Source organism: Mytilus galloprovincialis, chromosome 1 (assembly GCF_965363235.1).
Source record: "Mytilus galloprovincialis chromosome 1, xbMytGall1.hap1.1, whole genome shotgun sequence".
Lineage (NCBI taxonomy): Eukaryota > Metazoa > Mollusca > Bivalvia > Mytilida > Mytilidae > Mytilus > Mytilus galloprovincialis.
The window spans coordinates 19,325,123-19,339,015 of record NC_134838.1 but is presented as its reverse complement, the minus strand read 5'-3'; the positions used below and the strand labels follow the sequence as shown (position 1 = coordinate 19,339,015).

The window sequence follows — 13,893 nt, the reverse complement described above, 5'->3', positions numbered from 1 at the left end:
CACATGAAAATTTCATTCAATATCATCTTAGACAGGTTTAAACTAAATAAATTTAAACACAAAAGAAAATTAAAGTCATTTACTCACAGCACTGTCTTCATCTGTGTCTTCACAGTTCGGTACTGCACATGGGATATTAATTTCTTAGAATCAATAGTGTCCGGAGAAACGGACAGTGCGACAAGGTATCTTTACATATCCATCACTAAATCACGAATATATTGTCTGTGTTTAAGGAAAAGGTTATTTGTATGGTAAATTCATATTAACGATCAATATCACAAACTTTTATTTCAAATCGGATTTTGCATTGATAGGCTGGCCTATAGCGTAATCGGATCCTGATACTGTAGTCATTGTTTCCAACTCAGAGAGCCAACCGCATGCGTTGTAAATGATTCGAAAAGGGAACAGATGTTGTGAATAATTAGTAGTAACAAACTTATATGATTTTTTACAAGTGCAACACGGACACATAGTTATGTTAATTAATGAGACGCAATGAACAATGATTGTCGATAATTTGAATCTTTTGAAGTTCAAAGGTTACACGTGAATGCCTCATTCCTCTACTAGTTGAAAGTTAATTTGTCTAACCGGTGGTTCGTTATAAGTTCTGACTATTATCTACTCTAAAATGGAAGCAAATCACTTCACTAAGGTAAGAAAAGCTTATAAAATCTTGCTGTTTTAAAAAATAATGGATAAAAAAGTTCTCAAGACTATTCGTTTAAATTTCTGTTCAATACCATCTTGAAATTATTTTCTCGCAATTTTATATTGTTTTTATATGTGTCTTTCCATGTTAAGGTTTGTGTTCGACTTATAAAGTAATCAGTATGGTCAGTTGGATGGAAACGGAAATGTTAAGATAAGTAGATAAGAAGCATTAACACTGATGTGTCAAATAGCCTTGGCTTCAGATTTTGTAATTACTCTTATGGTGTGCCTGTAAGTAAACCTACAAGAAAGTCCTTCATTAAATAAATATAAGTGTAATAAAAGAAGTTCTCGGGAGAAAATCAATTGTATCCATAAAATCATCTTATCTTACTTGAATGTTGCATGTTAATGTCTTCAACGTCATGACGTCATTATTTGTAATTTCATAATGTAGAAGGAGGCAGGTGCGAGTGCGCTCTGTTGAAGAGTTAATGCAATATAAAGTGTTATCCCTTATCCGAAAAACTGTTTTCCCACATTTGACCGCCATTAACTATACTTAATGGAAAATAATTTACTCTGAAATAACACTTAATAGCTTGTGGTTTTATGAGGTGAGGAAAGATGTCCCATTTGTTATATTTCCATTCTGCTGAGTAAGTCTTGGACAACCGGTTAAAAAATGTTCCTTGCACATATTAAAAAAGCGAAAACGGTAAAGTTTTTTTTTCTGTATCTTTAAACGTTAGATTTAACAAACTTTAACAGAACAAAACGGTCTCAAATTTAAAACACGAATTTACAAGTATACTCTATAAAATCACAGTTTCTGCAATCCTTTTACTTTTATTAGTAATTTTATAAATCTATATATTAATTAATCAACCATTGTTCATACTTATGACGTCATCTTATTTGCATATATTATGGTGAAATGAGATAAGCCTTCTTATTTTGTCTCCGACCAATGAAAATATTCATAAAATGGTTCAATTATAAATACCCGTAATATAAATTAATAACTTGGAATTTTTCGTACCGGTTTATCTAGTGGTTAGAACTTTCAATGTAAACCTAAGCTTAATATAATAGTTAAACGATGGTAAGCAAATACAAATTTGAATTTTGTTGTTTTCGGAGGATAATAAGAAAATAGTATTCAGTGGTCACATGATTTATCAACTTACTTCTGAAGACAACAATTGGTGTTGTTTATTTTCTTGGATAAGTATAAACAAATTGAATAACTCATGTTCTGAATAGAAAGGAAAGAAGATATCATTTGGACATTCAAATGAATATGCAGAAGACAAACTGACAACGCAATATAAAAAAAAAACGATCAAAAGACAAACAACAGTACACATAACAAAATATAGAAAAAAAAGTATAATAACAAAAATACCTTACTTAAAGGGAAATTCTAAACGGAAAGTTAATAGGCAAATGGCAAAATCAAAAGCTCAAAAATATCAAACGAATGGAAAACAAGTGTCATATTCCTGACTTTGTACAGGCATTTTCTTGTGTAGAAATGGAGGATTAAACCATGTTTATATACTGATTTAAAAATAGAAAAATCAACTGACCAACACGAACCCCATTTAAAAAGTGTGGTCTCGGGTGTTCCGGAAGAAAGGGTTTCATTTGTAACAAAACTAAAATAACTTGAAGTATTTTTTCTTATTTAAAAGGATTCAGCAATTTACCTTTTCTCCCCTTTCGAGGCCAAAGAAATACTCTTATGTATCTTCCTCTTCATAAGAATGAACCAATGAGGTTAAAATATAACTACGTTGTTAAAACCTAGTAGTTTTCTATATTTAAAACAAAACTTGGTTTGCTATATGTCGGAATTCATACATTACAAGCCCTCTCATTAAACTGGCTATTATAAGCTCAGTCTTACCAACGTAGCTGATACACTATCTGATAATTTGCATATACAACTATGATATTTCAGGTTTGATTTTACAAATATGCTTACAACAGATGTCTGCGAAGCTTTATATGAAAAATATTCATGTATTGAATGTTGATCATAAATAGGGAAAACAAGTGTTGATGTATTATGACATTACGATTTAATCGTGTTAGTGCGTATACTCTTAAATTGCTTTTGAGGGTATGTTGTTAATTTCTTAACGTTTTTTTGTTGTTGTTTTGTCCCTTGTTGGTTCATTTTACTTGCAATCAGCTGTAGACTTAATGTTAAACTATTTTTAATGCATATAGTAAATAATTTACAAATATACTTATATAATAATAAGCTGACTAACAACTTTGACCACAACAAGTACAAATTCCTATGGTCATAGTCCGAATTTAGAGCAAGTATGTCATTAATTGTTACATATACAATCTCAGACATAATGGTTGTAGTATAAAAATTGAGGCTGTACAATTTCAAATATTTGACTTTGCAATATAAACGATGTCACAAAATTTAGAAAAAGATAGAAGAAAAAAGAATTTTGAAAGTTCAGTTTATAATTGTATGAAAAAGGAACTAAATCTATTCTTGTAAGTTAAGAAATAAAGAAGAAAAAAAAAGAAAAAAATAGAAATTTTTCACTTGTGTTGATGTATTTTAGTGGATATTTTGAACTAACATTTTGTGTTCAATAGTCAATAGTATTGAAGTATATTGATTTGAATTTTTTTTTTAAATTCTATACGTTAACAGCACACATTTGATTGATTCAAATAATATGTGCACAATAACTCGCTACGTTTTATCCCCAAAAAGAAAATCCTTTGTTTGGAATAATTTTGATTAAAGTGTTGCCAAACCAAAAAGTATTTCTTAATACTAGTATGCATTGTATCTGTCCTATACAAGTATATCTACTATATCATCCAAATAGAAGAGTGTTTGTTCTATTACATATGAATCATAAACAACTAACCACCTACACATACCTCACAACTATCTTCAAAAGTCCATGGTTTTTGCTTGGGGAAAATTAGATGAAAGTAGAAGGACCAAGTTTGGAGGCGAGGAAATCTAACTGTAAGAAGAGCACATTCACTTAGAGCAGACAATTTGCTTTACGGACCGCTCGCATATTTGTTCATAGTTTTTTCCAACATTGTGAGATAAACTCATCATAGATACCATGTTTAAATTTTGTATATACGCCAGACGCTTGTATCGTCTACAAAAGACTCATCAGTGACGGTGGAAATTTAAGGCGTACAATATTTTATACTTATTCCTTTCCATTCCATTTCTTAAATTGTTCTCTTAGATAAGTTTTTTTTTTCATTTTTTTTACCTCTAGCTCGTAATCACATTTATTGAGCATTATGAAAAATTTCAAAGTAAAATAATCTGTATTCGGATTTAACTAATCCAGCGAACTTGGAATAATTTTAACAGGGGGCATCAGATTCAACGGCATCATTGCAAACTTATAAAAAGCTTCACTTATAGAACATATTTTTTGTAAACACCGGCCGTACCCCTTAAATCAAACATACGTCTCACAGCAAGTGTCTAACTGTAACAGAAACGAGAAATGTTAAGATTACCAGTCGCTTTTAGTCCTTTTTCAAAATACTAGTACTAAGAACTTTCTACCCATGAATAGATCACCTTAGCTGTATTTGACAAGCTTTATAAGATTTCAATACGATATATTCCTTTTTCAAAGGTACTATAAGCTGCAATCATGTATGTATTGTAAACTTTCGGATACTATTCTTGCATTTATAGGATAAAGCATTTGTATTAAAATAGTATCAAAATAAAAAAAAACTATTACATCTGAAATTGTCGTTGAAAAATTAAATCTTCATAGATTACGACAGGGAATCTTAAACTACAACAACATTTTACTCTGGTGATAAATCAGCAAACATATACGTTTATATTCATACAATAAAGACAATCGAATTAAATTGGAAAATGTTTTGAAAGACCACTTAAAAAACATGACGCTTCATCACTGCCAATTTTTCATTGATTTATCGCAGTTACCTCTACATTAAATTTGAAATTGTTTTGAGAAAATATTCTATTTTAACTCTGACGAAGTTTCTTTATTATCATGAATATAATGGGTGTATGATTCAAACAACAGATGCTTTTAGTATTTATTGCTAATATGCAAATTCACCATTACTATAAATCGATAATACCTTAAAACATTGTATTTTGGATAATAGACACACTTGTCCGATTGAATACTTTATTTGTCGGTGTAAACATACATTATATCTTGGAGTACTTCATTTATAGAATTCCAAGATTTCACATTTCAAATCAATGTTTAGAGATTTTAAAGCTTTTTAGAATATTTTGAGCATTTGTTTGTTTTACGGTTTCGGCAAATATACTGATTTATGATTTATTTATGATTATTTAAGAAAATGAATATTTTATCGCATTTTACTTTGTATGAAATCAATTTAATGATCTTGCAACTTTTAATGTATGATTGATGATTGTTTCGTATTTATAGGTTGAAACATTTTATTTTCAAAGTATAGCCTACCTTTCAATAATATAGATTCTTTATACTGATTCATATATTCAATTTGCTTTTCCTGTAGGTATAAAAATATGAAGCAGGTTTAGTGTTGCCATCGAGAACATATCAATGTATTTTTATAATCTTTCTTTTTTATAAAAAAAAAACCCAAAACGCGATGGTAAATAAATAAATCAACAAGTAAATAGGTATAGGAAGATTTGGAATGAGTGCCAATGAGACAAATCTCCATCCAAATCACAATTTATAAAAGTAAACCATTATAGGTCAATGTGTAGCCTTCAACATGGAGCCTTGGCTCACACCGATCAGCAAGCTATAAAGGGCCCAAAAGTTGATAGTGTAAAACCATTCAAACGGGAAAACCAACGGTCTAATCTATATAAAAACGCGAAACGAGAAACACTTTTGACAATTAATACATACATAAATACAACAGTTAAACTAAAAGAAGTTTAAAACTACACCACTTACCGACCGTGCACAGTTTGTATAGCCAGTTAAACCCTTCCATCATCATCACATTGTAAAACGAAATTAGGGTCAATAGGTAAGAGACAATAGAAGTTTATCTATGTTCAAAACCATTTTTAATATACTAACCTACTAGAGTAAACTAACTTAGCCGAGAAAAAAAATATGAGAGGATCATATGGATATAAAGTACTAAATGGTGGCCCCATTGCCGGCAATGCTATTTTTAGCAATTATCACCTTAAAAGGCGCTTTTAATAAACTAATTATGGAAAAACTGCTGTTGTCTAATTGAAGCTCGATATCTATTTGCGATTTTACCGCACTCAAATATATATGGTCCCATGGCTTTTCTTGGTGAATTTTGGGGTTTTTCACGATACCTGACGATTTCGCAGGAAAGTTTCCCTAATTTTGAGCAACATAAAAAAAATATTTCCGGCTCTTCATACTATACATTTAAGGACAAATTTGTGCTTGCATGAAACTTCATTCATAATGCTTTCCAGAAGAAAAATATATAAAAGATATAACAACCAATCACAGAGAGCCATCTATTTTTATCTCTATGTCATGTTCCCTTCATAAAATGGCTGCGCCCATGTAATTTTATTTGGTACATTGTAACCATATTGGTTCGTCTTCATTTATGTATACATCAATCTCTTGGCAAGTTAAAACTCAGTCAAAAATTAGACAAAATATAAAAGAATATGTAAATGAACAATTGAAAAACTCTCTACTTACTCTCACTGTTAATTTATGGATATGTGTGGCCAAGATACGAATTATACCTAATTTGTCATATTGGCATCCTTGTTTCTTCGTTGTACAATGCCAATATGTATTAAGAGTTTTAATACTGTTGGTGTATGTATTAATGATAGTTTGAACTTTGGGAATACTTTTGTAAACATTTCTTAGCTAGTATATGGGTGTCAAACAAACTTTACACAAGAATGGTACCATGAAATTATATATCAAGTTAAATTCTCTGACGGGAGGTTTAACCATTTCTGTCATGTGAAGTGATTTTGAGCATCACTGCGCAGTTCTCTCCAAAACAAAAATAAGATATAAATGAAACATTTTCATACTGATATGACATTTTTCTTAGCGTTAATAGATATTGCACTTTATTTTTATTTTTAAGGGAATAAATACATCCTTCGTGAAAGCAAATTGTCTACTTTTATCGACAATATTACTAGAAATGCATAAGAAGTAAAATAATGAAGTATATGTACTGTTTGTATTATTTTACTGAAGAGTGAATAGAAATATCGTAATCACAATTACGTCTTATTATGGTCTGTTGATTTTGGACGATTCTTTACAATGGGATATAGAATACCACACCAAGATATGCAAATCATGTCATTATCCGGAAAGTAATTCTTGTTTAAGCGGAGTCGACAATTCCTTATATTACTGACCGGATATGAATTTGTAAACTCTTTCCAAAAACCAAGAAGCATCAGTGGTTCTTGGTTAAACAATAATTCTACTAAAAAGTACCTGTACTGTATCTAACACTATCTGTGTTGTAATGTATTTTCTTTCAAGTCTCAATCCCTCTGCCATTTACATGTTGTAGCACATATTGGCATATCTAATTTAGATGATCATAATCGTATTTGGTACAGTTTTCGGGATTTTTATCTTCAACTCTCTTCAAGTAAAGTCGTATTTGGTTTAAACTTTCAACTTTTTTAAATAGAGGGCAACTAATAAGTTTTATATAGATGAAAAGATAGTCTATAGAAACAAATTATATAAGTTTGGTAATTTGGAACATTATCTAATCCATTGCATAAATTAGTAATTTTTTTCAAATTCAAAACTTTATTGCCATATAAACTTTACAGTTTGTGACATATAACAAAAACAAAAACAAATGAAGACTATAACTAAGTAACTCAATATATATATATAATAATAATTATATATACATGTTCAAGGTAAATATTAAAGGATCCCCAGTCCTCAGTTCCATTGACTTTTTAATAAAGGATCCTATTTTATTCACTTGTGTTGGTGTTTATGGTCTAAGTATATATATAACTTTGTCATTGTCAATGAGATAAGAAAATGAAACATCTTCTATGATAATGCAATTAAAATATGCTAATCTAATATTAGAATTGTCAGAACAATTTATGAGGAAATGTTTCTCATCATCCAGTACTTTGCATTTTTTGTAAAGTCTCTCTTCTCGAGGAATTATAAAATGCCTTCCTTTTTTCAATTAATAATGAATGGTCACTGATTCTAAGTTTTGTTGACATCAAACCTGTTGACGTTGTACGGTCTTATGTTTTGCTCGACTATCTTATAAACTTGAGAATATCACCAGCTCAATGATTTAGTTGGCCATCTTATTATTTGAAATTTAGCGTCACTGATATCTTATGATGACGAAACACACGTCTGATGTAAAATGTTATTAACCTGGTATCTTTGAAGAGGTTTTTAAACAACAGCGTCAGTGTCACTGCCTTTGGACATTTCGAAGTAATCAACTTGTTTTTGGGATGACATGAAATACCATTGATGCTTGGTTTTTTTTAGACACGATCCCTATTAACCCAGGCATAGAAAGTTTTAGTCGTATCTTTAGACAACTTTTCGGATTTTACTGATTTTTAATGCACTTTACTTTCGTATTTGATTTTGCCTGACAATGAATTGGATACTATGACGACTGATGAGTCTTGTATGGACGGAACGAGCTTCTGACCTAGTTTATGTCATGAGGTTTTGCAAAGTCACTTGACATCTTGAACAAACATTTTCTAAATAACTTTTCTTTTTGTAAAATTATTTTAAGATGTTATCCATTTTTGGCAGGTGCCTTTGGCTTTTTTGATCGTTGTATGCAGCTTTTACAGGTAAAAAGTAAAATCACAAAAATATTGAACTCCGAGCAAAATTCAAAACGGAAAGTCCTTAATCAAATGGCATTATAAAAAGATATAACACATCAAACGAATGGATATATACCAACTGTCCTATTCCTGACTTGGTACAGGCATTTTCCTATGAACCTGGTTTTATAGCTAGCTAAACCTCTTAACTTAGTTGTTCTGAGGTTTTATTGACCAAACTTTATGCGATATTTCATTGTTATTCTTTATTTCAGCTGTGCATATTTCTTGTTTTAATCGCCATCGGTAAAGTCTGTCCATATTCTTTCCCACTGATCTTATTTCCTTGTATCAATGTTGTCGCTCCTTTCCCTCGTATCGATCACTTTGTACAATGTACTACAACTACAATTGCAATAAGCTGCTTTTTGAATCTTAAATTGTATGTGTATGAACTGATTACGAAGACTATTTTCAATATATTGGCCATACACCTTTTAGCAACCATATTTAAGCTATAAGCATGAACTAAATTGATAGAATCTGATCTCTTTTTGTCAAATTGGCTCTGTTCGTCATGCCTATGTCAATTCGAATTTAAGTGTGACTACCAATGCGCGTACCGTATCTGTGGTTCGTACTAAAGTGGTAAATTATGTGTTAGTTATGTCTTATCATTATCTGGTGAGCTTCTTTTACAATCGTGTTAGTTTCTTTGATAGTATTGTCTTCAGTAAACACATCTCTTTAGTTTGCGAAAAGATATATGGTGTTGTAAAACAATTTTCACATTAAGGAAATCAAAGAAATTGTGTATTACCTCAGAATTATCTCTTTAAATTTGAATTAGCTGTGATAAAGGCCACGCATTTATGCTATAAACTGTATTCTACTTTAAGAAGAAAACCTTCTAAAATGTGACCATAAACAATATTTTTTAACGTAGCATAGATCTTACGCATGGCTTTATTCTGATTGTTTCCCGTATAGAGTATCGAACCCGTAGACAGTTTTATACATATCTTGTCAAAAGTTCATTTAAACTGAATCTATGTTTCACTCTGATCCATAGAAATGTCTATATCCAATACTGATGATCAATATCATAACACAAATATAATGTATCACCCAAGTAGCATAATGTTTAAATGTGGGGCCAGCATGAAAGTATATTTCATATACTATTTTTCAAAGCTTCAATAAACTCAACATAGATACCAGGATTTGTTGGTAAGCCAGACGCTCGTTTCGTCCATATAAGACTCATCAGTGACGCTCGAATTAAAAAGTTTAAACGGTCAAATCGGAGTAGAAGAGCATTGAGGACTTCTGAGAAACAAAAATTAAAAGTTCTCCAACATCACTTTTAAGTTAACCGTTTAATAGCATCAGTCAATTGTCTATTCTGTCGCTTATGATATTTTCCAACTTCTGTAATTTGTTCGATTTGGGCAAATGAATTTATTTATCCATAGTTGTTGTGTTTCCCTCGGTTTTAGTTTGTAACCCGAATTTGTTTTCTCTCAATCGGTTTATGACTTTTAAACAGCGGAATACTACTGGTGCCTTTATATATACAAGTATACTATTAATTTAAACCTGATCCCATGAATTTGTATGGTTTTTCATGATATCTGACAGTTAGTAAATATCACAGTGATTACTCTAACGTTTTCCTGAAATACAAGACTAATGTATTATTGGAACGAGATCACGTATGGAATCAACTTTCGCTTGATAATGTTTCTTTGACGATATAACGACAAATGAAGAATGAACAAACGAAACCTGAGGTTCCAATGAACCCTCACGAGGTCTCAAATGATTTAATTTTATAATGTTCTAAAGTTACAATCAAAATGAAATCTAGTTATTTCCTATCAAGTTAGAAGTTTCATTTTTTATGTATTTATAATCATCTGGTAAAAACCCGTGGCATATGATTATGTTGAATGAAAATCCATAAAATATCATATTGATAAGAATGAAATAATTTAACATTTGTGTGTATTTGCCTCATTTGTTTTTTGTTTTACCTAAACAATTTCATTTTTCATGTTCGTGGCTCTTGTGAAATTTGTTGGTATTCAATAGGTTTAAATATATAAACTTGTTCCACTTTTTATATGTAAAGAAATGTCGTCACAGAGTTAGTATTCTCCCTCCATTTTTTTTTCAATCTTCATATTAGAAAATACAAACACAAAACACATTAAAAATACATAAAAATTACAAATCATAAATATATAAAACAAATGAAAATGTACCCCCAAAAAAGAAAGAAGCTTTGTTGGAATTTACTATATTCCTTAATAAAGGGATCTGTTTCTCCATTAGGCTTCAATGATTTCTCTTCAAGAGTATTTCCTATTAATTTATTTTTTTTTCTTTCTCAGGGTGTAACTTCTCATTACCTGCAAATCAATGAGTTTCATCAGTATGCATTGTATAATTCATTAATAGACATGCAAATTCTTAATTAAGAAACGAACACAGTGAAATAAAGAATACATCACGAGGTTATCAACATGCAAATAGGATTTTGTAGTTAGTGTTAGGTTGATGTTGTCAAAATACGTATTTCTGAACAATCTTATGTGAAATATTTATTTACAAAATTCCATGGAAATAATATTTTTAAAAATATTGCTTACATTTAAATACTAAACTCCAAGGTTAATTAAAAAAATAGGAAGTCAATTAAATATAAACAAAAATTAAATATAAACAAAAATCATTCGTTCCACTATTTTAACCTACAGAACAAAAACAAAACAGCTGTCATATTATAGACTTGGTTCAAGTTCGCCTCATTCATTGTATAATAATAAAATAAAGGGTGGTGTGTATGTCAAAGGGACAACAGACCCAAAACAAACAAAAAAAGACATTTGCAAGTTGAAAGCTTGATATTCTTAACTATAATTCTGCACACCGTTCTGTTTTGATATATATCAATGTCGTGTAATTTTGTACACCTGATGTTTATTCAGCAAGACGAATTTAGATAATATTCATGTTCTTATGAAGGATAAACAGTTACTGTCTCACTTCTGACACTCTATGTAAATGAACTAATATTCCGGAGAAAAGTAGCTTTCGGTCAAGAAATGAAATTCTCAAGATAAAAGACTATTTGTTGGCTACGCGCTTGTAATATCTAAAACCATTTCAGCATGGGTTATTGAAAAGGGAGAGGGTGGTAAAATCTGGAGAACTTATTTCAATGCATGGTTTAAGCAATTTGCAAACAAGATAGGAATATCGGACCTGAACTTTCTGATATAATTTAGTAAACACTTTGCTGAATGTAAATTGTAATGTGGTGTATAAAAGTCATTTTAAATGTAATTTACTCAGTTATACAGCAAGATGAGTAAAACAAACTAGACAGCCATACATAATTTATTTCCCTCAGAAAATTCAGAGAATCGTTCAGCTGTGTTTTTCAGTAGTACATTACGCATTTCAGAGTTATAAATATTCAGTTTATGTAGTAGTGCATTTTATTTGGTTATATGTATATCTAAGCTGTATGGTACAACTTCGACATTCTAGTTATGCAATATTATCAAAAAGTAAAAGCAATCATTTGAAGGAATTATAAATTTGGGAAAACAACTCTGAATAAGTAAATAATCAATTTTACCTATACAAAAAAACCGACTGCAACTATATCACTAAAACTCAATATATTATTTCTAGATTACCGTTACCCAAATTCATTGTATATTGCTTTGTTCATTTATAACTGCGATTTTTTTAAGCTGACCAATACCAACTATGCATGCACAAAAGTGAATAACAAAAATACCGAACTCCAAGGAAAATTCAAATCAGATCCTTTATCAAATGGCAAAATCAAAAGTACAAACACATCAAACGAATAGAAATAACTGTCATTTTCCTAACTTGTTACAGGTATTTCATTATGTAGAAAATGGTGGATTGTATATAGCAACTTTCATAAAATGTATAAAATACAAATTCCTGGTAATAGCTGACGTTTGAACTATGGATCCATAATATTAGATTCCAAATTATGAAGTAGGTGTATATAAGCCTCATCTGCATACATGGCTAGTTCCGTAATCTTATGTTTGATTGTTTTCTCAACTTTTCATTATTATGTTATTTAGGCTTTAGCTGATATATGAATATTCGTATAATTAAGTATTTTTGAGTAATCCCAAATAATAACAAATAATATACCATGAATACTGAAGAATAATTTACGAAAGCGACAGTTATATGTTTTCTTGGTCGAATTAGTTATCAAAGGTACCAGGCTTATAAATGAAACTCCAGACACGAGTGTCGTCTACATAAGACTCGTCAGTGACGCTCAGATCAAAATAGTTAAAAAGTAAAATAAGTACAAACTTGAAGAGCATTGATGACCCAAAATTCAAAAAAGTTGTGCCAAATACGGCTATGGTTATCTATGTCTGGGATAAGACAATCCTTAGTTTTCGAATAATTCATACTTTTGCAATCAGTAAATTTATAGTAATGATCATATAATTGATATTCATGTCAACACCGAAATACTGATTAATGGGCTGGTGATACCCTCGGGGACGAAACGTCCTCCAGGGGTGGCATCCACCCAGTGCTGTAAATAGTTATAAAAGGTACCAGGCTTATAATTTAATACGCTACGCTCAGATCAAAATAGTTAGAAAGCTAAACAAGTACAAAGTTGAAGAGCATTAATGACACACAATTCCCAAATAATTGTGCCAAATACGGCTAAGGTTATCTATGCCTTGGATAAGAAAATTCTAAGTATTTCGAATAATTCTTACTTTTGCAAACAGTAAATTTATAGAAATGACCGAAACCGTTTAAAGATTTCTAAAAACGTTTATTGCGAATGAATTCGGAGCAGTTTCTATATTTCTAAAAATATGAGTAAACAAAGGAGGTAAATTTTGAAGATACTAGTAGCATATTAACTTTGGATTCCCTTAATTACTGTCATACTCACAACATGCGCTGTGAAACACGTAATTATGAAGTGAAAAGTCGGGAATAAATAAAATTAAACAGGAATGTAAGTATATAAGATAAAACTATATATATAAATTTATATCAATTATAAAACTGTCTCAACTCGTTAAAAGCTACATTGTTTAAAAGTGTACAACTTGCAACATGGGGAAAATATTACATAACCATGCTAAAATATCAAATTATATTAAAGTTTTTATGACCCATCAAATAAAATGTGTGTACAGCTATGTAAATTTTGAGACATTGGAATTTGAAATAAGACGTTGACGACGCAAATGGTCGTTTCGTTTTTTTGTTGTTGCTGTTATGTTAAATATACAAGTTTAAAATAACTTTCTAAAGCATAGAGAGAAACTGTTTCGTGATCATTTCCTATT

At 30.4% G+C, this 13,893-nt stretch overlaps 1 protein-coding gene and 1 long non-coding RNA gene across 4 annotated transcripts in view; one reads left to right on the top strand and one right to left on the bottom strand.

Annotated features, from left to right (window-relative positions):
* LOC143068356 (uncharacterized) overlaps positions 1-384 on the bottom strand; it is a 94,792-nt gene extending 94,408 nt beyond the window's left edge. The window contains exon 1 of the long non-coding RNA XR_012976158.1: positions 88-384. This is a non-coding gene — a long non-coding RNA (uncharacterized LOC143068356). The remainder of the gene's footprint in view (positions 1-87) is intronic.
* The window catches only part of LOC143068334 (tetraspanin-1-like), a 47,555-nt gene that overhangs the window by 9,009 nt on the left and 24,653 nt on the right, over positions 1-13,893 (top strand). The window contains exon 1 of one of the 3 annotated variants that reach the window (XM_076242324.1): positions 409-661. The exons of 1 other annotated variant lie outside the window; for it this stretch is intronic. In XM_076242324.1, the coding sequence (XP_076098439.1) occupies positions 638-661 (24 nt within the window). In that variant the 5' untranslated portion in view covers positions 409-637. Of the gene's footprint in view, positions 1-408; positions 662-13,893 lie in introns of those variants that run through there. One more of the 3 variants, XM_076242316.1, reaches the window with a different exon arrangement.